Source organism: Furipterus horrens, unplaced genomic scaffold (genome assembly GCF_987537825.1).
Source record: "Furipterus horrens unplaced genomic scaffold, mFurHor1.1.pri manual_scaffold_4, whole genome shotgun sequence".
Lineage (NCBI taxonomy): Eukaryota > Metazoa > Chordata > Mammalia > Chiroptera > Furipteridae > Furipterus > Furipterus horrens.
In genome coordinates, this window is record NW_028327174.1 from 193,777,908 (window position 1) to 193,804,806 (window position 26,899).

The 26,899-nt window shown below is 40.6% G+C and overlaps 1 protein-coding gene across 1 annotated transcript; it reads right to left on the bottom strand.

Moving 5' to 3' along the window:
* Nucleotides 1-1,308: 1,308 nt before the first annotated feature.
* On the bottom strand, nucleotides 1,309-26,272 carry STOM (stomatin). Its single transcript, XM_090274661.1, has 7 exons — nucleotides 26,127-26,272; nucleotides 12,379-12,482; nucleotides 11,412-11,484; nucleotides 10,255-10,337; nucleotides 6,660-6,863; nucleotides 5,637-5,771; nucleotides 1,309-1,849 (listed from the first exon to the last, which is right to left on the bottom strand). Exons 1-7 carry the CDS (start codon nucleotides 26,185-26,187, stop codon nucleotides 1,655-1,657), a joined length of 855 nt encoding a protein of 284 aa, XP_090130787.1. The 5' UTR covers nucleotides 26,188-26,272; the 3' UTR covers nucleotides 1,309-1,654.
* Between the last annotated feature and the right edge of the window lie 627 nt (nucleotides 26,273-26,899).

Sequence of the window (26,899 nt, forward strand, 5' to 3'; positions counted from 1 at the left end):
AAGCCCAAATAGCTGGGAAAGTTGGGTTTCCTCCAGCTCAGGTTTGTGTGTTGTAACATTTTATGGTTACAAAGCTCCAATCTATTCCCCTCACTTCTGAAAAACGAAAACCCCACACACTGATTTCAGGAAGAAACAGGCTCTCACCCAGAGAAAGTCAGTAAAAGAGCACTCTTTATTATGGACAGCGTTGGGGAGGGAGGCCACCTGAAACCAACTCTTGCACTCACACCCTCATAGTAGGCTTCCTTCCTCCCAGGTGATTTAATTTCAGACTCCTGGGCTATGAATCCATAGTGCAGAAAAGGAGACTGTTTGGTATCTGGAGACAGGGAAACTCAAGGAGCAGAAAGCACTGTTACTCAAAGTATGTGGTCGTTTTCTGGTCCTCAGTGGTTAAGGGTGAATCACCTCATAAGAGATAAAATCATTATTTTCAGATTATAAATGCCACTTGAGTTTCAAGTCAAAATGCTCCATTTGCATTTAATAAACTGAGCCAGGGACTAGGATACATGGTGGTTCAAGGTTTTCTAAAGTTAAGCTTGGAAATGGGGTGTAGGGGTGGGGACACGCATAGGCTGGGATTGACCGAGTAATCCGGCTAACGACAGATAGGAAGAGTGGCTCCGGGTAAGGAAGTAGCTATTAGATTTCTCAAGGTGAACTCAGCCTGAAAGAGGAAGTGTCAATGTCACCAGCCAGCAATCCAGACCGGTAAGAAGAATGCCAGGTTGCTCAGATCACAGGCATTTGTGAAACAGAAGGTGCTTCCCAATATCACAGATGAAGCAACTGTGGTTCAAAAGGGCTGCCCACTTCCTCTTTCAGCATCAAGAACAACGAAGCAAATAAAAGAGACCTACATCTATTATAGTTATCCTAAGTTTGACAGCGTCTTCCCCAGCTCGTTGGATATTATGTGCTCGATATATTGTGAATTCTTTATACTACTTAATGAATGGGCTCTGTAACCAATATATTTCACAGTGTACAATAGTTAAAGGCATGCAGACAGGAAAATATAATAGTCTTCTGAAGATTTTTTTTTAAAAAGTATTAGTCCTTAAGCTGTTCAAATGGCTATAAAAACAATTGCTTATAGAACTCAGAAAATTTTATCTCAAAAAAATCAAAACTACTTAGAACTTGTTTTATGAAAATAGGCAAAAGTGAGAAAAAAGCACTTGTGTGACAGGTATTTAGCTGATTTGAAAGACAGACCACAGAGGAATCATTTACTCATAGAGACTCAAAGAAGTTTTTTTAAAAAAAGCAACCTCATTATTTTAAATGAACCTCTATAATAGTCTTTCAAAAGTTAGGGGAATCATTTTCATTGATCTTGACCTTACTCCAGTGCTGACAAGGAAATGCCTAGTCTCAAGTGAGTATTATTTTGAAACATGGTTTGCGTTTAGAAAGTAAAGGGATGCTAAGAAATTTTCCTTAAGATTCCCTGGAAGTAAGGCACGTGTGGCCCAGAGAAGCTGGCCGTAGCCTAAGGTCACACTCAATCTAGGGAAAAGGAAAGGGAGGGAGATTAGTCAAGGTCCCTCCCTACTCTCTCTCTCTCCTCATGGGTTAAAGGCTTTTGGTCCCCTGCTTCATCCTCGGAAGGGAAGAGCTCACGTCTGAGAGAGGCCTGTATGCCTCAATGTTTTGCCCCCAAAATGCCTTGCAACATGTCTATGGGCAGAGGGAAGACGATTGTGGAGTTTTTCTCCGCGGCAATGGTGGTCAGTGTCTGGAGGTACCGGAGCTGAAGGGCCGCAGGAGATTCGGTCATGACAATGGAGGCTTCTTTCAGAGCCCTGGATGCATTCATCTCTCCCTCAGCAGCAATGACCTGTGTGGAGGGAAAGGAGAGCAAACTGGAGAAAACAGCGGGTGCCCAGCGCAATCAAAGCTTTCTAGGGAGCATGCCAGGAGGGTTTTAAGGAAATCCACTTCCAGCTCTGGGTCTAAGAAAACACTGATGTCTGGGGATGGATGAGAAGAGACTAAAAGCTGCCAGTGGAAGCGCTTCAGAGTGACGGGTGCAATTTGCTGGTGTTGGGAGGCTGACCGTGCACAGGGAGGAAAGGGGAACAGGGGCCGAGCCCCAGGTTTCTAGGTTTCGGCTGCCTGATAGAGCCATTAGGTGGCATTGGAAATACGGGATATGGTGCTCTTTGAGAGCGAGGACCAAGTTTACAGGACTAAAAAACTTAATCAAGGCAAACTATTGTGTCCTCCCTAAGTCTGTGAGAAGGGGCAAGTGCCAGAGATGCTGAAAGAGAATCAGGTCACTGCGGTCCAAGGCAAGCACAGCAGAGGAAGCACAAATAAACCCCTGCCATGAGGACAGCGGGAATCTCAGATTTCCAGTTATGCTCCTTTTTTTGGGGGGGGGGGGGGGGACGGTGATCTGGGCATGGACCAACTGCAAAGATACCCACTACCAATCAATACACAATCTCTTGGCTGGGAAGAACAGATCCACTGGGTTGGACACACGTTTTGCTAATAGAAAAGCTGCTTTGAGTGAGCTACCCAAGATGTGAACCCAATACCATTGGTTTTGTCTCAGTGTAGGCCAACTATATGTTATGGGTAGGATTTTAGAAAGTGAAGCAGGATACATGTGGGTATGTGGGGCTTTTGCCAAGGGTGTCGTAATCCCGTGTCAATCAGCACTTTATATATTTATAGAGTATCGTTTTAAAATCTGGCATTTTCCAGTATGTCAGATTATTGCTGTTTCCTTCTGCAGCCCGGGCGGGCTGGGCTGGAAGGAGGGCAGAGGAAAGGGATCAGTATTTTTGCACTCCAGCCTCTCAAATGAAAGATGACCAGGCCCAGAAATAGGAGCTTGAAAGCACATGCCAAGCACTTTTCTGAGAGTTATGAAAAAGGAAATAAAGGAGACCGCAAGCCCAAAAGAGATTACGTTTTCAAGTTCATTAAGAGTTGGTCTACAAACTTTAAAGAGATTCAGCTAAGATACTATAAAACAGGAGGGAGAACCTGTCCTCTTTTGTGGCTGGCTCCTTTCTCTCAAATTATACCCATGAGCACCTCTAGTCACTTGGTCACATGGTATTCCTTCAGGGGAACACACCCAACTGATCCGCTCACCGAGCCGTGGGCGCTGGGGTAGCTTCCCGTTTGGGTAAGGAAAAAGGGCTGCTGTGAATATTGTAGGCATGCCTTTTCATAAACAAATGAGTACATTTCTGCTGGGAATATACTGTCAGACGGTTTTATAAAGTAGTTATACCAATTTATACTCTTTCCAACAAAATATGAACTCCATTACCTTCCTCACCAACACTTGATTCTTTTCTTTCTTTCTTTTTAAAGCCGTTCTGGTGGATGTCTAGTGTGGCTAGTGTGGCGTCTCCTTGTGATTTGAATTTGTATTTTCCTGAAGCCTAATTAACTGAGAAATTTTTTCTCTGAAGTCTATTAATCTATAGGTTCTCCTATCCTTTGCAATTTATTTGTTGAAGAAACTGACCCACCCTATTTTCCATTAAGAACTGGAATGTATGGTTTTATGGATACTGCAGGGTTACTGTATTTTACATAAGGGCTGGACTCATAACAATTCTATGTGTTAACCCTAACCTTAAAGACAGACAGAGTCACTGCCTGGGTCCACGAGATTGCCTCCAGGACAACCCTGCAGCCCCATCCAAGTGGGAGCAAAGTAATTTAGAATTTTAACCAGTTTCATTAATCTCTTCTTCTTGTTATAAAAGGAAGATAGAAATTCCCTTTCCTAACTGGGGAGAACGCCTGCAGTAGAGACTCAGTCCACCCTGGGAAGACTGAGAAGGCAATGAGGAGCAGAGAGGACTTCTAATTTCCACCACCACCACCAGACTGTGTGACCTTGAGAAAATCATTTAACTTTTCTAGGCTCCAATTTTTTTCATCAAAATGCGTTTCATGTCTAGAGCCAATTCCAAGCAGTTGAGGATTGTTACCTAGAGTGCTATAGAAGGTCAAATCTAAGCTCAGTGGAAAATGGTGCTGTGGTTAATTACCGGCATGGGATTAGAAGGGTGGAGTAGCAGTATCCGGGCCAGGTATTTGTCACCTTCAGAAGATAATCTCTAAGGACGCTTTGGGCTCTGATATTCTACATAGTCTATGTACAACAAATTCTGTTGTTTAATATGATTTGGAAATGGGGCTTTTGGTTAATGACATATTGTAGGTATAAGTGATTCCTAATTTTTAAAACAATTAGATTCTAGTAGGGCATATTTAATATTATCATGAATATAATTTAGTCTTCTAAATGTGATGATTTGAAAGAAAGCACTTAAAGGTTCTGAGTGCCACCAGGTTAGCATCACAAGCATCAATGATCACATTAGAAAAACCTAAAATTGCTGGTTAGTAGAAAATTCTGGGTGAAATGAGCCCCTACTCTATTTGGGGCTGGTTAAGAAATTATAGTGAACCATTTGTGGCTGAAAGGGCATCCTAAGAGCAGGGCAGGGTGCTGTGGTTAGCCAGTTATGACCAGCTACTGCTGATTTTCTAACAACAGCAAACTGGTTTGCTCCTTGTGTCTTGGAAGATCTGTCAAGTCCACAGTAACCCCTCCTACCAAACTTCCCTGCTCCTCCGCACATTCACAGGCGAGGGGCTCTGAGACCTGATTAATACCTGACTTCACCCTCTGACCCAAGATAATTTCTCTGCTGTGAATTTGGAGTCAGGGCTGGTCTGTCTCCTTCAGTGTTCAAGTAGTGCCAGACAGTCTCGCCTTCAAGCCATTTGCAGTGAGATGTGGCTCAGGAAAGAAATGAGTCACTCCTGTCAGTCCTGACTCCTTTCAGGTCCTTGGTTCCAACTCTGATGAAGCTCGACTCTACTTCCTACCCCTGGGTTTGGTGAGGTAGTCCTGTGTCCTTACGCCGTATCATTTCAGTAGATTGTCTTTTCTAGGTTAAGGTAACAACTAACTAATAGCCTCCGGCACTCCTCAAAGGAGTCATGCATCTGTACAGGGTTAAGACACTGGCAGGAATGACGATGAAAAGAAAGAGGGGGTGGAGCAGATATCAAAGAAAGAAAAAATTTTTTAAAAAGGAAAGTGGGGAGAGAGGAAAAGGCAACAGTAAGAAGAAAGAAGATGCAGAGAAAAGGGAGAATGAAAGGAGACAAAAGAAACGAATGAATGGCAAGCAAACCGATGAGGTTGCCCATTTGCTCTGATGTCAGAACTGGTAATTTGTCCTTTACAGGGAACTGGGAGATTAAAGGACAGGACACACAGTTAATAAAAAAAAAGAGGTAACTCCGTATGGACTCATATGCCCACGTGATGCTGAGTGAAAAAAGCAAGGTGCGGAGCAATGTGCATAGTGTACTCTACTTCTGTAAAACAAAACCGGCCAACAATCTAACAAGCTAGGCAAATAAACCGGAAATGACAATCTGGAAGTTAATCACTAACCTGTTAAGTGTGCTGACCTCTGGGGAGATATCATTTGAAGTCACTGGGAGGACTTTCATCTTAACTAAATACTTCAGGATTATTTCTAATTTTTATAACAAACGTGTTACTTTTTTTTAATTAAAAAGAAAATTCAATAGGAAAAATAAACTACAAAAAAAATAATAATAAAAATAACCTTGGCTCGGGCCTCCCGGGACGCTTCCGCTTCTGCAGCCATAGCCCTCTGGAGCTGCACAGGGAGCTTCACATCCTTGATTTCCACACGCTCCACCTTGATGCCCCAGTCATCAGTGGCATCGTCCAGAGTACTCTGACGGGAAGGGAGAAGACAAGCTAAAACGGTCACTCCCAGTCCCGAGGCCTAAGGTTGCTGTCTGCATGGGGACTTGGAGTGGATAAGGTGCGGGCTCACTGGGGAGCCGACTCTTATTCAGGTGCCAATGAGCTAATGCAGGCAAGCTTTCTCTAAAAAGGTCAGGTAGTAATTATTGATTTTCAGTCTGTTGCAACTATTTAATCCTGCCCTTGTAGGTTAAAAGCTGCCATGGATAATACATAAACTGACGGGTGTGGTTGTATTCCAATAAAACTTCATGTATTAAAACACGTGGCCAGCCAACTCCCAAGCTAATGTGCCTCTGTGTAAGCCATGTTATTTCTTTGTGCTTCAACCTTCTCCCTTTACAATAGGAAATCATACTATTTATTTCCTGTGGTTATTGTGGGAATCAGATAAGATCATAGATTTTACACACAATGAAGTCTAAATAATAGGAATTCAGATGGGTAGGGCTCTTGAACAGGTCAGGCTTAATGTATCATCTATTACTCAAGCAACACTGGAAAGCCTAAGACTTACCAGGGAAGTCATGGGCTCGCACAGAGAATACAACTGACAATACTTGCACTATGCAAACAGCCTCTGAGCTATTATGCTATGAAAAGGTCAATACTAAGGCCGATTCTGGAAATACAGACACACTGGAGGAAACAAAGACCAGTGCATGAATCTGAGTATTATTACCCAGGAACGATTTGTGTGAAAAACCTCCCCTGCCATCAAGTTTGGGGAACCCTTTCTACGAGGCCAAAAAGGCCAGTGGTTCCCCGACTTGAGCTGGTAAGTTGTCAAACCACCATTGAGTCTTTGCGTCAATTTTCAATTTCCAGTGAGCACCAGCGCTGGTGCACGCCTCACCTGCATGTTGTGTGCAATTTCCTCTCTGTCAGAGAGGATCTCAGAAAGGTTCTTAGTGCCCAGGACGTTCCTCAGAGTAGTCTGTGCCAAGAGACGGGTTGCTGAGTCGGCGTTGGTGATGTTGGCCACAGCCAGGGTTGCGTTCTGGACGCGGTAATAGACCACGCCATCCACGCTAACTGTCACCGAGTCCTTAGTGAGGATCTACAATGTAAAGGAAGCGATTTTACATCTGTCTGCCAACTGTAAGGAATGATATTCTATAGAACATCTTATGACACCAGCTGATTTTCTTTAGTAAGTGCTATCGACTGAATGTGTCCCCCCCCAAATTCATATGTTGAAACCTAATCCCCAATGTGTTGGTATTTGGTTGGGGGTGATTAGGGCATGAGGGCAGAACCCTTATAAAAGAGACCTCGGAGAGCGCCCTCACCCCTTCTGCCACACGATGACACAGTGAAGACGGTCATTTATGAACCAGGAAGCAGGCCCTCATCAGACACTGAATATGCCAATGCCTTAATCTTGGACTTCCCGGCTCCAGAACCGTGAGAAATAAACTTTTGTTGTTTATAAGCCACCCTGTCTATGTTGTTTTGTTACAGCAGATCAGATGGACTAAGATAGTAAAGCAACAGAAAGACTTCAATAAAATACATTCATTTATTCATTAATTCTATGCCTTCATCCAATCAGTCAACAAAGGAGACACCACTCAGTAGCAGGCACTGTGCTAGGTACCAGGGATAAAGGTATGAAAAATCTTGGTTTCTACTTTCAGAGAGGATGAGGAATTAAGGGAGGCTTTAAGGAACAAAAAATGAGCATTTGTAGGTTTCAGGGGTGAGTCTTGAAGGAGTAAACATTTTCAAAGGGTGGAGGGTATAGTGAAAGAGTATTCAAGGCAGAGAAAATAATGTGTATGAGAGAGCCTAGGTCTATAAGTATTACTGGAACTAGAAGTAGTACAGCATCACTAGAAATGGGAATGGGAAATGTTTTCATAGGGCAGGGGCAGGGTAAAAATATCTTTCCAGCATGCTGCACAAAAATGCTTCATAGGACATAAGGTGCCCAGTGCTTCCTACCGCCTGCAGGGCAGTCCTTAGTTTGGATACAATCCTTTGACACCTGGCCCTTTGACATCTGGCCCACTGGCCTCACTCTTCCCCACTCCCTCCTGCCCGCAGTATACTAGATGAGGTGCATACATCATGTTTCATGCCTCCTGGCCTTTATGCTGATGTCCCCTCTCCAGGGATATCCTGTCCTCTCTCTCCCTCATAACATCAGACTGGCATATTCTTAGTCATCATTCAAGACACAACTCCAGTGTCCTTTTCTCTGTGAAACTTCCCTGGCTTACATAGCAGAGTATGCCCTTCCCTTTGCATCTTACTGCAGTGACTTTATTGTTTTATATCATTGTTTCTCTATTAAGACTATGAATTTCTTGAGGGCAGTTTGTCTCTGTATCTCTGTCACCAGCAGAATGTTTGATACAGAGCAAGTCATCAATAAACGAGAGATTAATTAAATTGAAACGTAGTCCCAGGAATAGTGATTAATGAGGAGCATAGGAGTGAGAGTTAGGAGACTGACTCTGCCTGAACCTCCTTCGGTGACCTCTAGCCTTTAAACTGTTTGACCTAGCCCTGGCCACTGTGGCTCAGTTGGTTGAAGCATCATCCGGCAAACTGAAAGATCATGGGTTCGATTCCCAGTCAGGGCACTTGTCTAGGTTGTGGGTTCAGTCCCCAGTCAGGGCATGTATGGGAGGCAACTGATTGATATTTCTCTCTCACATGAATGTTTCTCTCTCTCTCTTTCCACTTCCTGTCTCTCTAAAATCAATAAATATATACTCAGGTGATGATTTAAAAATTTAAAAATTTTGATTTAATTTTAAAAATTATTAGCCACATTTGTGAGATGGGGCTAATAATATCACCCAATTCTACACAAATTGCTTTGAAGATCAAGTAAGAAAATGTGTGTGAACAAAGCCCCTTTGAAAGTGTTAAAAACTACGTAAATAGAAAATAGAAATGACAATTATATATTACATAGGTGTTTAATCCTGCCAGGCATCAAAGCAGTCATCCTTTATTTATTTATTTAGGAATCTAAATATAATTCTAACTTGAAAGAAGTGAGAGATTTATAAATAAATATATAGTACATTATCATCTGTTAAAATTAATTCTTTTCTATGAGGTGGTGGGAAAAATGTGTATTATTTCTAAACAAATTCTTGACCCTGTGACGTGGTCACAGCCAGAGCTTTCTAATGCTGCAGCCTCTCTGCCTACTGTTTATGTTAGGCAGCATGTTTATTTCCCAACACAGTAGGTTCACAGGGGCTCAGAAAAAGGACTGCCAGCCAAGTTCCAACTTGCTCTGCGCTCAGCAGCTGACAGGAAAGCAGAGAGCAGCTGGAAGGCAGACGCGCACAGCAATCCTGCCAGATGCCTGCAATGCTACAGAGGAAAATGCCAGAGTTTCCAGCTACCCTGAAAGGGGCTCCTTCTGAGAGCCGGTCTTTCCTGAAAGATGGGAAAACACGCAGAGGATGCCATGATGCTCTCAGTCTTGTTCCTCGGCGTAGAAATGCTTTCTGGTGTCACTGCATATATGTGGATCATGAGGCCTGACCTCACCAACTGCTTGGCTCAGTGCCAGCAAGGAAGTTCCAAGGCCGGTTTCTGGATTTTTGTGATAAGAGAAGGCAACATGGCCAGGGTCTACGACCCTGCTAGACACCGGGCTTTTGGCCAGGAAACACTGACGGTATTTTCTGTCCCTCCCTTCATTATGTTTTAAGGCCTTCTGTCCGCAATAGTTGTTATGCTTCCTTAGACATAGTACCAAGATGGCTATCTGTGATCCAAGGGCCATGAGGGAGCTAATGCAGAATGTGTGGAGCATGGAGTTGTGGAGGAACCCAAAGGGCTGGATTTTTGTCCAGCTTCTACCTACCTCTGTAGTCAAGGAAGTCCCTCGTCTCACTGCAGTTATATACTTTCTAGGGATTCTGGTTCAACTGTGATATTTGTGAAGTATTTGAAAAATCATGAAATAATTACTAATCTAAAACATTATATGCTTTACCTAAAATGCCAAATGAGCAGTTTCTAATTCTTTGGTTATGAACCCATTTATCTAGAATAAAATCAAGACCTTTAGGAAGAAGAATACCACATGAAACAAGATTTTCTGTCAGAAAACCCAGAGAGAAGAAATGTGGTAGAAAAATGACAATAATAATGCTAACGTTATACTTACATTAACATTACACTATGTTTTATAAATACAAACACTTATATAACACTTAACTGTAAGCCATTGTTCAAAGTCCTTTACATATAACTCATTTAGTTCTCCCAAGAACCCTATAAAGTAGGTCCTGTTATTCTATAGAGTAGGAAACTGAGGCCCAGAGAAATTAACTCCCTTGCTCAAGGTCAAACAGCTGGAAGACGGTGAGGGCGGGCAGGCTCTAAACCTCCGCCCCGACCACCGCACACGACGCCTCTCACTGTCGGGCACTCCCACACGGCGTCTCTGTTACTCACAGCAAAGGCCCCCGTACCTCCTGAGGTGGAATATCAAACGAAATGGTTCTCATGTCCACTTTGATGAAGCTGTCAGTGCACGGCAGAACAAAAAACAAACCTGCAACGCAGACCCACAGAAGATTATAGGGAGATACTGGCACTTAATCGGTTGACTTGACCATTCAATTCTAACGGCATCGATCCTAATCCACTGTGAGCCATCCGTGCATCTTGGTGAAGGAGCCGGAAGCTAGGAATGCTATCCTTTACCCCACTCGCTTACTTCCTGACCTTAACTGTCCTCACCAAGGCCTGTGGATTACTCCCCTGTGACTGTCACTGTTTCCACTTAGACCGAGGCCATCACTCCCCAAGTCATCGTTCTATTTCTTCCAGTGCCTCTCCTCCGATCCATTTTCTAAGCTGCAAGCAGAGCAGCCTTTCCTGCAATTCCAGCTCCTGAACAAGCCACACAAGGTTCTGCAAGACCCGCCCCAGCTCGCCTCTTCAGGCACTCCCCTGTCCTCCTGCCCTCCACTCTGGCCGGGCTGGGCAACCTGCAGTTCCTTGAATCTGAAATACTCTCCTCTATATTGCTTTGTACATGTTGCTACTTCTGGTAGGAATACCTCCCCGAATACTTTTTCATGCCTCAGGATTAAGCCAGGTTGTCACCTCCAGAAAGCCTCGTCTCATCCTCCTAGCTCGGGTCAGTCACTCTTCTCTGGGTTTCCACAACTATTTGGATCACAATACTTATCACACGGACTCGTAACTATCTGTTTCCTTGTTGGTGTCCCACCACTAGACAGTAAGGCCCTTGAGGGCAGGAACTGTATTTGAGTCTCCTGTGAATTCTCAGAGCCTGCAACAGAGCAGGAGCTTAATCGAAGTTTACCAAATAACAGCTCAAAGTCTTTATCTTAGTACAGGTTCTCATGCTTAAACGTCCACAGCTGGAGCTATCCCTGGCCTACGACAATCTTATCAGCTCCAATGGGAAGGGGAGGGGAGAGGACGGAAGGAAGGAGTGGTTACAGCAAGACTGGCTAGCACCCCGGCTATTGTCACACAACTTCTGTTATATGAAGAACTCTTTTTCTAAGTCAACAGAGAACCTCATAGGGGAAATCACATCAACAAAAGGAAGAATTTCAGTCTCCAGGAAACAATCTAGAATCCCAGTACTGACCAGGTCCTTTGGCTCCTCCTTGTAAAATGCGACCCAATCTAAAGATGATGGCTCTTTCATATTCTTTTACAATCTAGATTAAAAACACAAATAATAAATTAATATGAGTACAAATATTTATATGCATAGCTTTTAAAATATATGCTCTAAAGAGGTTACATGCCTCTAATTTTCTTTTCTTCTCTATAATCCAGATTATATCTACAAATGATATGTCTAAAGGTTAATGTTAATACCCCTACAAAGAATATTTGTTTACTTTTTTAACTAATTATAAAAGCAATAATTATTCATTGCATAAAATTTGGAAAATACAGAATAGTATACAGAAGCAAATCCATAACCTCACTCATGATAATTCAATTACTCATGCATTGTTAATATAGAAAAAAGAAAAAAATTTTCCATAGTTTGTCTCCTGTTTCTCAAATTATAATAATAATTCTTGGAGCACATTTTACCTTTCTAGGAATATGTAAATGATAATCATTTATCAAAATATTAATAACTTTACAGAAAAAATAACCAGCATTTGGGAAGTACTTACCATGTGGCAAGCATTGCGATAAGCATGTTTAAATACATTAATTCATTTAATCCTCACAAAAGCCCATTACAGGGAGAAAACATGGCAAAGGTCACACCTTGAACAATGGAGCTAGCAGTCAAACCTCAGCATCCTGATTCCAGAGAACTTCTCACAGGACCATCCCATAGTCCCAATGCCAGAAAACTTTCAATGGCAATCTTATTTAACCCTTGGAAAGGACTGACTAAACTGGCTGAAAAGAACTTTTAAGATTCCATTATAATAGGTGACTAGAGTGAATTTTCTAAAGGAGAGATGGAGGAAAAAGAATTATAGGCCTCTATGGTCTCTGTCTCTCTTACACACATACATACACAGAGTGATTTATGTAGCCAGGGGCTGACCCTTCTTTCCAGATGCGAATAAAATATTTTTTACCTTTATGCACATCCATATTGATATTGGCAATGTTATAAGTGTAAACAAGAGTGAGAAAGACACCAAGATCCACCCGCAAAGTCCAAGGCCTTCACTGGGGCTATCTGTGAAAATGAAAAATACACAGCTCTTATTGTTACCAGCAGTCACCACCATCTTCATCCTTATTACTCACTGCACACCTGTGCTTGCCATTATACTAGATGTTTTACATGAACTTTCCCATCTAATCCTCATAAAACCTTAAATGTAGGTTAGATGCTAATCTAGTTAATATAACAAGTATTTTTCACATTATTCTTTTCTTTAAAAAAAAAATATATGTTTATTGATGTTAGAGAAAGAGGAGGGCAGAAATATCAATGTCAGAGAGAAACACTGATTGGTTGCCTCCTGCCCAACTGGGAGTCGAACCTGCAACCAAGGTATGTGCCCTGACCAAAATGGAACCCCCAGCCTTTTGGTATATGGGACAACGCACCAACCAACTGAGCCACATTGGCCAGGGCCACATTATTCTTTTTTTTTTTTTTTTTAATCCAGAAAACATCTACTAAGCACCTAATATTGATTATGCCCTTTGCTTCGCACTGAAGTCATAAAAGTAAGACCCAATCCCAGCTATCAGGAAGGTTAAAGTTTAGTGGGCAAAGTAAATAGATTATAATACTAGATGGTAAGTGTAGATATAGAGTATCTGTTCCGAATATTATGAAAACACAGAATAGGGGTAACTCGCACAGCTGGGGTGGAGGTGACAGCAGAGTGGGAGGAAGTGGGTAGGTAATAGTGGTGGTTGTCAAAGGGCCTTCTTATGGGATTAATGTTTCAAGAAAAAACAAATGCAAAGAAAGGGGAAGGAAGGAAAAGGGCATTTAAGCTAAGGTACAGCATAATTAAAGATAAATACCATGTGATATGTGAGGATAAACTCATTTTGGATCCTCTTTTTAAAAATGACACCTGTAAAATATCTCGCTAGGTGTAGGCCCATAATTTATTAGCCATGTCCTTACCTCTCCTTCCAATTGCATCATAATTTTGGTTAGATAAAGTTTTAGATTATCATGAATATAAAAATGCAATTCAAAGCTAAGCCATGTCGTGAAGTATAGTCTTCCTTTCCTGTACAATGTTTACTTTCTTTTTCTGGAGTCAATGCCTTGTATTTTACCTTTGCTTATTTTCAATGTACTTATTAATTTAATCTTAAGCTTTTCATCAACCATCTAAATCTTTCAGAAGGGTTAGGTACTCTATGAATTTCATCTTCTGACTAAGAGTCTCTCTTGGAGCCATGTCTGCACTCACTGTCTCAGCTGGGGCGCCCAGCTATCAGTTTGCCTTTCACTGTCTTCCTGGGACATCCCATCTTTAGTTTGTTTTTCCTTTTTTGTGAAGGACAGAGGGACTGAGTAGGCCAAGGGATGCTATCATTTCTTTTATCAGCCACAGAAGACTTCTGCTCTATTTCCAAGAATTGTTTTAGTAATGGGAGGGAGATTAGCAAGAGGAGAAGTATGCTAGGCACAACTCACTGCTCAGAATATAGGGAAAAGATAGCACAGAGACAGGACTTGGAATAAATAGGAGGCCAAAAAAATAAACAGAGTTAAGGCTGGGCGCATGGGAGAAAGAGACACAGGCCAAGTGCTCCAAAACACAGGACGAAAAACCAGAAAGACATGGAGTACTTTGGTTATCTACGACTACGTAGTCTTCTGATCCTGCGTCATAGTGTGAAGTAAACATCTTTATGCATACTTAAATAAAAGTGATCTAAGTTAATTTTGGAGGTTCCTAAGTTATAATTTTGGGGCTATACCATATTCACCAAGAGAATATTCCAAGCAAGGCCACAGTCCTGCTGTGGAGAAACCTCACTCGGGTATTATTATGATAACTGATAATAATCACAATGGCCATTCTTGGATGGTTCATTATAGACCAGGTGCACTGTGCTAAATAACTTCAGATGTGTATCTGATTTACTTCTTACAAAGCCCTGTAAAGTATTTTTAATTCCATTTTACAAATGAGGTAAACATGACTTTCCCAGCGTCAGACAATGCAGGACCTGGGATTCAAACACAGGTCATCTTACCCCAAAGCCCATGTTCTAAATCAGTTCACTCTGACCCTTTGCCTGTGAATTAAAAAAAGATCCTCATTAAAGAAGTTTGTGTTTGGAGCTCTTTCTTAAGACAGTATTCAAACTGGGAAAGCAAGGTAGGAGTTCTAAGAGTGAAAGCTGATATTGCTACAGAGGAAGTCCTCCTAATTCCACCTGTGTCTATTTATAGGAAAAGACAGTCTCAGGGCTCTTTGCCAGACCCAGGTCTAGGTTTCCAAGTGAAATGAATTCCAAACGAGGAACAGACTGGCGACACACTTATCTGACAGCTTTCTAAAATACCCCTGTATTGCCTGACTCTCCCATATCTGTGTCCCGAATATACCAGACTATAAACTCCCTGAGGGCAGGGATGTTTATTATTCATTTTTATATTCTCAATGTCTAGCACAGTAACCAGCATACAGCGGGACTAAAATAAAATCTTACTAAGCTTTTCAGCTAGATGTGGTTTTCCTTCCTCTGAATCTTGATAGCACTTGTTTACTGTGCATTTATATCCCATATTAGACTGAGATTTCCTGAGAATAGGGAGCATCTAAATTTCCATTTAAATTCTGTTACTTCCTAGTTGTGTGATCTTTACCTCTTTGAACCTTAATTTCTTCACCTATAATATAAGGAAAACTAGACTGGCTTTGTCGGGTTGAGGTAGTGCTCAGTAAATATGGATGGCAGTTTTCTGTAATCCTCCTGTCCTACTCAAATGTTCAAATTTTCACAATAAAAACAGGAAAATAGGCAGCATTTACCCTTTTATATAAAGTCTCTTAAAGTACTTAATTTTCCCCTCACTTAATGCCTCTCTCCTGCCAGGCTAGGCTTAGACATTCAAAGACCCTCAAGAAGTTCATTTATGTATTGTTACTAAATTATTGAATTATTATCTACATGAGGAAGAGCCAGGAAGCCTAGCCCAGTAATTTTTTTTATGCTTAGTTTCCATTGTTACATTATGTTTTTGAGAAGCTCAGATGAATATACGGAATTATAAATCAAGAGGAACAATAAGTGGATATTCTGAAAACTGGACCTGGTCTTTCACATTTAAAATGTTCAGTTAGAAATAATCAGAGTATATACACTGGGGAAATGGCATCATTTTATATTATTCTAGTGCCTTTCAAATAAAACGATCCTATTTTCAACTCTTAAAATTCTTCCCCATTTGATTATAGCACAAAAATGTAGTACACAAATCACATTCCTTAGAAAGGTGAGGTTTAAACTGCACCAGGCCATAAACGTGTCATCTACCACCTGTAGGCTAAACGACATGTTCACATCTAAATAATAATAATATCGAAAAACATTTCATTGTCTTCTATGATAAACATTTTGGTTGTGTATAGTTTTCTCAATTAAAATTCTGCTGCATTGAATATACTTTTAGCAAAGTTTCCATAATACTTGTTATGTATACTAGTTTTGCTAAAAAGATGAAATTGCATGATTCTTAAATTTATCTTATTCTGGAGGTACCTTTTATTACTGCTAACAAAAACTATTTATTGAATGTCGATTACATGTCAGCCACAAGCCCTAGCTCATTATATACATTATTTCCAATGTTTACAAAAATCTGTAAAGTAGGTATAAAATATTCCTCTAGGCGTCCCAAAGTAATAAAGCAAGAGACTTTCTGGGAGGAGACAAAAGAAAACAAACAAAAAACATAAAACAAATGATAAGAACAAGTTGTACAGTAATTTTTGTATGGTTAACTTTTGGTAAAGCAGTAAAATATACTTTTCAAGATGATACCAAACATAATTTCAGAGCACTGTATGGTGTTAATGACCCCATGTCAGCTGACTTATGTTAATGTCTACTGAACCTTGGCCCTATGTACCGGAAATCACATGGAGTAATATTATACATTCCATTTACTAATGCAACTTTACTCCAAAGTTTACAAAGTACTGAATTTCCTCCTCAAGGGAAGGCCAGAAACATGTCTTACACAATATCAGCAAGTCTGACTCAGATTCACAAGCATTGCTACACACACACACAAAGCAATGAATTAACCATAGAATTACTGAAATAAGTAGATAGCAACCTGTGAAGAACAATCTCTTCCTTCTCCTTTCCTGGAATAAAAGTGAAACACTTCATGTTTTAAATTTCCAAGAACAGTTTAGGTGGGGAAAGATAGGATGGCTAGGAATTCAGTCTCAAAAACGTATGCCATCTGGTTCTAACAGCTCCTTTTAAGGGGCAGCAGAAGTTCAAATGGCAATTTTTGAATTTTTCTTAAAAGCATATACATTCAGGATATGTGTTCTTTCTGACTGCGACTATTCCTCATCAGAAATTTTATGTCAGGATTTGGCAAACTTTTCCTGTAAAGGGTGAGAAAATAAACATTTAGGCTTGGTGGGCCATAAGCCTGTCACAACTATTGCATACTGTGCCATTGTAGTGCAAAAATAGTCACAGGCAACCATACAGGAACGAGCATGGCTGTGTTCCAGTAAAACTTAACTTATGAACACTGAAATCCAAACCTCACATAATTTGCACGTGTAACAAAATCTTCTTAAAAAGAAAAACACTTATAAAAATAAAAACTAGTTGTAGCTTGTGGGTCATACAAAAACAGGCGGTTGGTCAGATTTAGACCTATTTCTGTTCTACGTCATAGAGCTATCTCTTTAAAAAAATTTTTTTTTCTTATTAATTTTAGAGAGAGAGGAAAAGGGGAGAGAGACAGACATCGATTTGTTGTTCCATTTATTTAGGCATTCATTGGTTGATTCTTGTATGTGCCCTGACCAGGGATCAAACCCACAACCTTGGCATATGGGGACGAAGCTCTAACCAACTGAGCTACTCTGGCCAGGGCTAGAGCTATCTCTTTGAGGAGGAGGACTTCATACATTCAATACACTTCATCTTTCTTCCAGCTTTTCAACTAATTGTACACTTTCCAGATTCCCAGTTTCTCTCCCTTTGCCTGTTTTGAAACAAGGTGTTTATCAGATCTGATAAATAAAAATTCAAGCTGAAGACAGGCAAAAGGGCAGATGAAGTAAGTGCATATATATTAATCAAATTTTTTGCTATACTCAATTTTTCAAATGACTGGAATTTTAGGGGCAAGAGGTAAAGAATTGAAGGAAACCACAGGAGAAAAGGAAAACTAAAAGAAATGGAGAAAAAGAATTAAAGAGGTGAGTGACAACAAAAATGAATGTGGCATTCTGTAGACAGAAAGATTAAAACAGGCAGAGTTTAGCATATAGTACGGTCACAATAAAATAGATGTTGAAAACATGATGGTATTTATTTGGAGATCACAGCTTGCAGCTCACTTGGGGAAGAGGTTTTCAAAGCAAACAAGCACATACTCCAACCCACCTTTCAAGTGATTGTTTTAATTAGGCACAGTTTACAGTTCTTGAATGGCCTTATCCTTAAACCCCTAGGGAAAATATTCTCTGGGCTAGAATGCCTACAGGCCAGATGGTTTCAAGTTAAGAACCATGACTGAAGACTTTAACTTTTCTTTCCTATTTATTAGCCATCTATAGTTATAAATACTAGATCAAAAGAACTGATATTGATTAAGCATTATGTGACTTAAGACACAAAATTTAAAATGTGTTTACCATGAAATATTAGGAGAGAAAATGGACTAATCCTTTTAAGAAAGATTTTCAATAAAAGTTTAAATAAATGGAATATTTTGCTTAGCCTGAAAATAAACAAATTAAGAATATTGTTTTCCCAAGTATCTTGAAGATTTTCTGTAGCTTCCCTTCATTCAAATAATTCTAGCTGTAAAACAAGAGGAAAAAAATAGATGAGAGTATCCTCAATAATTTTAAACTTGAATCCCTCAGTCTTAAATTGGCCCCCCTCTCCTAATTTCCTACAGCACTTCATTGAACACACTTGTTAATTACTCAATGTCTGTCTTCTTCATGAGATCTTGGTCTTATTAAAGCCCTATAGCCTAATGGCTTCAGAGTTGGTTCTGCCACTTATTAGCTGTGTGATCTTGGGAAAACAGCTTGACTCTGTGCTTTAAAATAGGGCTAATAAGAGGAAAAAGGGACAACTGTAATTGAAAAACCAAAATAAAAAAAATAATAAAATAAAATAAAATAGGGCTAATAAGAGAATCTCTTCAGGTAAAACTGTCGTTATTTGCAGATGACATGATACTGTATATAGAGAACCCTAAAGAGCCTCCAAAAAGCTACTAGAACTGATAAGTGAATTCAGTAAAGTAGCAGGATACAAAATAAATATTCAAGAATCAGTTACATTTTTATACACCAATAATGAACTATCAGAAAGAGAAACCAAGAAAACAATCCCATATACAATTACATTAAAAAAAAAAAACCCAAAACCCAGGAATAAATTTAACTAAAGAGGTAAAAGTTCTGTACTTAGAAAAATATAAGACATTGAAGAAATCGAAAAAGATACTAATAAATGGAAGCATATACTGTGCTTATGGATAGAAATAATTAACATCTTTAAAATGTCCATACCACCCAAAGCAATCTATATATTCAATGCAATTCCTATCAAAATGCCAATGGTATTTTTCACAGAACTAGAACAAATAATCTAAGAGTTCATAGAGAAGCATGAAAGACCCTGAATAGCAACAGAGATCTTGAAAAAATAAAAAAAGAACAAAGTTGGAGGTATGGTGCTACCTGATATCAAACTATACTACAAGACTACAGTAATCAAAACAGCATGGTACTGGTATAAAAACCACACATAAATCAATAAGCCAAATTGAGAGTCCAGAAATAAACCTATGCCTATATAGCCAATTATTTCTGGCAAAGGAAGCAAGAACATACAATTGGGGTAAAGATGGTTTATGCAATGAATAGTGTTGGGAAAATTGGACAGATACCTGCAAAAAAAATGAAACTGGATCACTTTTTTACACTATATACAAAAAAAACTAAAAATGGATTAACGATTTAAATGTAAGACCCCAAACCATAAAACTCCTAGAAGAAAACATAGGCAGTAAAATCTCAGTTCTCTTAGTATTATTCTTTCTGACATATCTCCTTGGGCAAGGGAAACAAAAGCAAAAAAAAGAAATAAAGGAACTACATCAAACTATATAGTTTTTGCACAGCAAGGGAAACCATCAACAAAATGAAAAGACAACCTACTAAATGGGAGAACATATTCACCAGTGATACATCTGATAAGGGGTTAATATACAAAATTTATAAAGAATTCAGATGACACCAAAAAATCAAATAACCTGATTAAAAAGTGGGCAGAGGATCTGAATGTCTGTTTACCAAAGAGGACACACAGATGGCCAATAGACATCAAAAGTTGTTCAACATCAGTAATCGTCAGAGAAACGTAAATTAAAACGACAATGAGATACCACCTCACACCTGCCAGAAAGGCTATCATCAATAAATCAACAAACAACTAGTGCCGGCAAGGATGTGGGAATCCAGATAGGTACAACCACTATGGAAAAGTGTGGAGGTTCCTCAAAAAATTAAAAATGGAACTGCCTTATGACCCAGCAATTCCATTTCTGGGTATATAAAGAAACCTAAAACATTAATTCAAAAGAAGATAGGCACCCCACATTAACTGCAGCATTATCTACAATAGCCAAGATATGAAAGCAACCCAAGTACCCATCAACAGATGACTGGACAAAAAAGCTGTGATACATGCCCCGGCTGGTGTGGCTCAGTGGATAGAACACCGGCCTGTGAACCACAAAAAAGCTGTGATACATGCCCTGGCTGGTGTGGCTCAGTGGATTGAACACCGGCCTGTGAACCACAAAAAAGCTGTGATACATGCCCTGGCTGGTGTGGCTCAGTGGATTGAATGCCGGCCTGTGAACCAAAGGGTCGCCGATTCAATTCCCAGTCAGGGCACATGCCTGGGTTGTGGGCCGGGTCCCCAGTTGTGGGCATGTGAGAGGCAACTGCACATTGATGTTTCTCTCCCTTCCCCTCTCTCTAAAAATAAATAAATAAAATCTTAAAAAATAAAATCTTAAAATATAAAATAAAATAAAAAGCTGTGGTACAGCTCTGACTGGTGTGGCTCAGTTGGTTGAGCATCATCCCACAAAGCAAAAGGTTACCAGCTCAATTTCAAGTTAGGGCACATGCCTGGGTTGTAGGTTTGGTCCCAGGTTGGGGTGCATATGGAAGGCAACTGATTGATGTTTCTCTCCCCTTTTCTCTCCCTTCCCCTCTATCTGACAATGAATAAATAAAATCTTTTTTAAAAAGCTGTGGTATATATATACAGTGGAATATTACTCTGCCATAAAAAAGAATGAAATCTTACAATTTGTGACAGCATGGATGGACCTAGAGGATATTATGCTAAGTGAAATAAGCCAGTCTGAGAAAGACAAATACCATATGATTTCACTCATATGTGGAATATTAAAAAACAAAATAAATGAACAAACAAAATAGAAACAGATTTATAGATACAGAGAACAGACTGATGGATGCCAGATGGGAAAGGGTTGGGGGCCTGGGTGAAAAAAGGTGAAGGGATTAAACAGTACTAATTGGTAGTTATAAAATAGGCATGATAAGGTAAAGCACAAAGAATATAGTAATAATGTGGGGACTGTTTATGGTACCAGCCGGACACTTGAATTATCAGAGGGAACAGTTTGTAAGTATATGATTGTATATCCACTGTGCTATGCATCTGAAACTGAAACAAAACTGTGTTGAATGCAAACTGTCCTTGAAAAAAATGTTTAAAAAGTAAAAGAATAATTCCTATAAAATTGGGAAAGAAAAAAAAAAAAGAGTACCTCTTCAGAGGCTTAGTGTGAAGAGTAAATGAGCTAATATGGAACATACCTAGTGCCTAGATATTTGTTTAAAAACTAAGTTATTGAATAAGTAGAAGAATTCTGCCATTTCTTTGGGAGGAAGAAAAGACTGCCTATTATGTAAGACAAACCAAAACGACATGTCAGCAGACAGCATCTGAGAAATCAGTTCCCAAAAGTTCCGTCCCAAAGCCATTGTCATACGGCTTTCCTCAAATGTGTTCTTTCTCTTTTTAAAATCAGACCTTTCCACCCGTGAAGTTAGAGAATTTAGAAAGGTAGAAGAATGTGCTGAATATGGCCCATGTCTGGAAAGACAGAAACAGTTAGGTTCAGAAAAATGTGAGGGAAAAACAATTTCATAATGGTATTAAGTTAATTAAATTTAGTCTGGGTCTGAAATATATTAAAACAAAACAAAACCCTCCTACTTCTTGTTTTTTTTCCCCCTTTTTCAGCTCTTTCACTTGGACATCTTAAAAGTATCTATAATTTTTTTATCACAAAGTCTTTATATGGTAACACCATTTTAGCCTTTAAAAAATGGGAAAGAAGCATAAGGAAACTAGATCATAAGGTTCTCAATTCTTTAGCTGAGGATGAATAGCTAAGCAGTAGCTGAGAGCTTGCCTTTGAGTTTTGGTGTCAGATTCCAATTCTATCACTAAAATTTCTCATTAGTAAAATGAGGAGAAAAAACAGTGCTTACAGAGTTCTTATGAAGATTAAGTGAGAAACTATGTAAAGTGCCTGACAGGCAGTTTTAACTAAATAGTAGCCATTATTATTATCACAATTTTAAGATCATTATTGACACAGTATATAGGAATAAACTTTTTACTAAGTGAGTTACCTTCTGGGACCTGCGCACCGTAGAGAAAATATCAAGACTAACAATCTGCTTGGGGACTCTATCTCTGGAGGAGAAATAGGGCACACTGGGGCAAGGTAATTCAGAATTCTAAACTTTCTTGGACTGTCTGCATATAACTTTTTAAAATTTCTTGTATAATTACTAGGCTTTCTGAAAAGTAACTTTTTATTTTGTTTTCCCTACTAAATATCTTAATAACTTACATTTTAAACTTGCAAAACAAATTCACATAAAATTTCTCAATTGATACTCAAAACCTTGAGAGGTAGATATTGCAGTAAGATTATGGCCAATGTATAGATGAGGAGTTAATTCTGGAGGCTGAGAGACTTGCCCAGGATGACCCACCTTGTACGTGATGGTATTGAAATCTCAATTCAGATAATTGAATTCTAAATTCCACTCTTATTTCCTTATACTATACCAGTTTCACAACTGAATAAGGTTGGTATAGTTTTCACTGATACTTTAGGATGAACATTTTATGGCTTGTAGCATTAAGATTAATCTATTGAAACGTCAGGCCAAATGCTTCGGTTCAATTCTTTCCCAGTTCCGGACTACAGACAAAGATTAAAAAAGAATGGAGGAGGCCTCAGCTGGATAGCTCAGTTGGTTAGAGTGTTGTCCAGATAAGCCAAGGTTATGGGTTCAATCCCAGCTCAGGGAACATACAAAAATCAACCAATGAATGCATAAGTAAGTGGAACAACAAAATCGATGTCTCTGTCTCTCTCAAATCAATTAAAAAAAAAAAAAAAGGAAGAAGTGTGTGTCAACAGAAAATTGACACTTCCTTCTTTCTATTGACTGTAGTATCTAACTTCTCTCTTTCCACATTTTAATTAAAAGGAGATTCCTTATTAGGTACAATATATTTTCTTGACAATTATAATCCCTTTATTGACAATACAAATCCAGACAAATAGTCTACTTGTCATAAGAACATATAATAAGGAACATGATGTTCACACTCTAAAATCAACAGTTTGGGTTATATATAACAAACTTCATGAACTGTACAGAGGAAAATTATTTCCTCAGTAGAAGTCAGACATTTAACAATGTGATTTATTTCATGGGGGATCTTGATTTCCCTCCTCTATTTCCTTTTTCTTTCAACAAACATTTTTGCAAACCTACTATGTACTTGATACTGAACTTATTACAGCAATGAAGGACACAATCTATGTTTTCAAAAGCTTTTCTGGTCTAATAAAGGTGATTATAATTGGCAATTATAATACTGTGTTATAAACATGATAGAGATATTCACACTTTATTAACATTAAAAATTATTTTTCCTCAAAGTTAATCAGGCAATCATTTATCTTTCACGGTGTAAAATTTAACTATCAAGTGGTACCAAGAACCTATTTTAATCATTAGAAAAAAGATAAATGCCAGCTTTTGGTCCTCTGTTTGAATTAATTTATGACAACTGATGGTTTAACTAGATTAATTATTGAAGAAGTTACAAAGTTCTCCCCAATCTGATGGCTGTAAAAACTGAAATAAACAAATCAGTCCCTGGCTTCTGCTTATTTTCAGGCATTCTTCCAAAGGGACTTGTTCTGTTGACATGACTCTTAATTGTAATACATTTCTTTGCAATGCACTTGCATTATTTCATTACAAAATGAATGAGCTGGCTTTAATAAAAACTAGTCTTGACTAGGTTTGGTCATACTTATGTTCCTAAGACTAATTATCAGTTTTTATATCTACTCTTCCTCAGAAGCAACTCTCTGGAGCTGCTTTATTAAGAGGTCTAGATTGAAGCTGGGCTTTCTTTGTTTTTGTCTCTCACCTTCAGTGAAATACTGATGTTTGACAAGGTCCTCAGTTTGGATAGGCATTTTGGAGGTAGCTCTAGGATAGGAGAATGGCTTGGAAAACCAGATAGCCCAAGTTTGAAACCTAGCTCTGCATCCCACACAGGTGTGTGTGTGATTTTTTTCACTTTGAGCCTCAGTTTCCTTGCTGTCAAATATCGAATAATGATGTCTTGCTTGTGAAGCTGTTAGGCGATTGCAATTAGATAATGTTTGTAAAATACTTAAGACTGGACTGTTTGGCACGTAGTATGCGCTCAATAAATTTTAGTAATGACATTCCTACCAGTGTCAGAGCTCTAAGGTTTACATTAAAAAAAAAGAAAAGTGACTGCCCTAATTGAAGACTTTTCCACTGAAGAACGAGAGGTTTTCTTTTAGCATTTACAGAAGAAACAGGGATCAACTTGCATGATTTATTGCACTGGTAAGGACACTGTTGTCAATTGTGTGGTTGATCTATTGAAATAATCCAGTGAAAATAAAACAATGACTGCAAGTTAAAAAAAAAAGTGACATAGACAAAGCAAAATTTTGCTTGTATGTATAATTTTCTGAGAAGGTGCATAGTTTTCATTACATTTTGAAAAGATTTGTAAAATGAACTTTGAAGCGAAAACTGGTCTGTGACCATGAAAAACAACTAAATGAACTTCAGTACAAAGATCATGTTTATTCCCAAAGAACTTCTATACACAGATTTCCCACCGCAGTTTCACCAAACCTTTGATATTGTTAGAGTCCTTTAGTCTCCCACTGGAAAAAGGACCTGCCCACCTTCTATCTAGAAAAAGAGCGAATGGCACCATTTTTTTTATGTTCGAGTTTTAGAGTCAGTCAAATCCAGACTTAAAAGATGGCTCCATATAAACTGTGTGACATTTAAGTAATGTCACCTCTGTGAATATCAGTTTCTTCAAGTATGTCCTCCCTGTTACATTCCTGATTTGGGAAGATAACCCTCCAAGGCGCTTGCTAGAGAAAAGTATGCGGATGCGTCGACAAGACTGGCTTTACAACTACTCAGAATGGGTAAGTTCAACACAGTGTTCTTTGTGGGGGTGCTGCAAAAGCCCGCCCAGCCCCCTAACTTTCTTTCACTGTCATCCTGTGTGAAATGTCATCCACAGAAACGATTCCTTTGGGTCGCTAAGAGCCCCTGGGAGGGAATCAAATCAATGCCTCCTGAGAGAGTTATCGCCTTTTTGAAGCCCCTAAGGAGTTAGCCAAGAACGGTTCAAGGTGCTAGCGTTCTCAGGGACACTAGCTCCTTCCCAGGGAACACGACTGAGCCACTCAGAGTTTCTGCCTTCAAGGCTGGGAAGGCCCTGGTGGGATGGGAGTGAGCGTCGGGGAACTCAGAGTTCCTTGTGAGGGCCAAAAGCGAGGTCCCCAGGACAAAGTAGAAGGCGGGATGGGGCAGGAACTGAAGCTGGTAAGAGTTGCGGGAAGGAGGCCAAAAAAGACTTCTTTTCTTCCCCAAATATGGCCCCCTCTCTGTCAGGAGCTGGGGGCGAAACCTCGCAGGTCGGTCTTATTACGATACCCGAAACTGGCAGGGGGGTTAGGAGGCGATCAGGGATGTTTTCCAGCGGGCGAAGGCTGGGTGGAGGAGGTGGCCTCCGAGGGGATGCGGCGGGGAGGAAAGGGGTGTCGGGAGGCAGGAAGACGCGGTTCCCGGGTGTGGAGGGCAGTTGGAGCCCCGCCTTCCCCAACCGCTGGCCGCCAGTCACTGAGGTGTTTCCTCGTCCGCGTGAGCGGCAGGAGATAATAAACCAAAAGCTCTGGCCCGGGGCCTGCCATCTGGCAACCACTGGATAACGCAAGCCCCTGGGACGGCTTTGCGTACTGGAAACGCGCCCTGCTGTTGGCGCGTCCACAGGGTGCCGGGCACGCAGCTGCAGTTCACTCTGCACCCTAACATCCCTACACCCGATCCCCAGCCCGTGAAACAGGGTTCGTCATTCTCGGCCTCTTAAGTGAGGAAACCGCCGCTTTGAGTAACGGTCGCACAGCCAAGCAGCGGAGATGGGCCTGGGAGCTCCGGAGGAGAGGGGTAGGGGTCGCGGGGCTCACCCTTGAAGGTGTCAGGGACCCGCCGCGGTTGGGAGTCCGTTCCGTGCCGCTTCTCAGACATGCTGCCAGAGCCGGGGTAGCCGCTGTCGAGTCCGGACAGCCGAAGCAAGACCCGGTACCGCAAGGAATGCCCTGAGGAATCCCGGGTCTCAAGACACAGGCTGAAGTCCCGCCCCCTCCCCGAGACCAGGCCAATCGATGCCCAGTACCAAAGAGGACACGCCCCCCCCCACCCCCGCCCATGCGCTCTTCCCGCTGGGTCTTAGGCTAAGGGGCGTGGCCAGCGGGGTGAGGCGCCCCTCGGCAGGGGTTCTGGGCCCAGGGGCGGCACAGGAAAGAAGAAACAGGGGGCCACAAGGCATGGTCAGGGGCTGAAGGTATTGGAGAAGGAGCTGAATGGATGGCTTGAGGAAAAGGTGCGAATAAAGGAAAAGGAGCCTTTCTGGGCTGACGAATAGCAGATACGAAAATGGCGCCTTCCCTGAACTGTTGGGTCCAAGTGGAGGAAAGGAAGCGGAGAGGCACCCGGTGGCCAAAGTGAGGGCCCAGAGACAATCCTTGATCTATAGGACCCATGGTGTGAGGGGAAGGAACCGACACGACCGCCCTCGAGGCAAGGGAGTGAATTCGAGTGAGGTGCCTTTATCCAAACAACGCCCTTTTGGACCACCTGCCGCCTGCCAAGCAGCGCGCTCATTGTTGGGTACAGTGGACAAGGGACAGACCCAGTGCCACCCTCATGGACTTTACAGTCTAGCGGACAGACAGGCAAC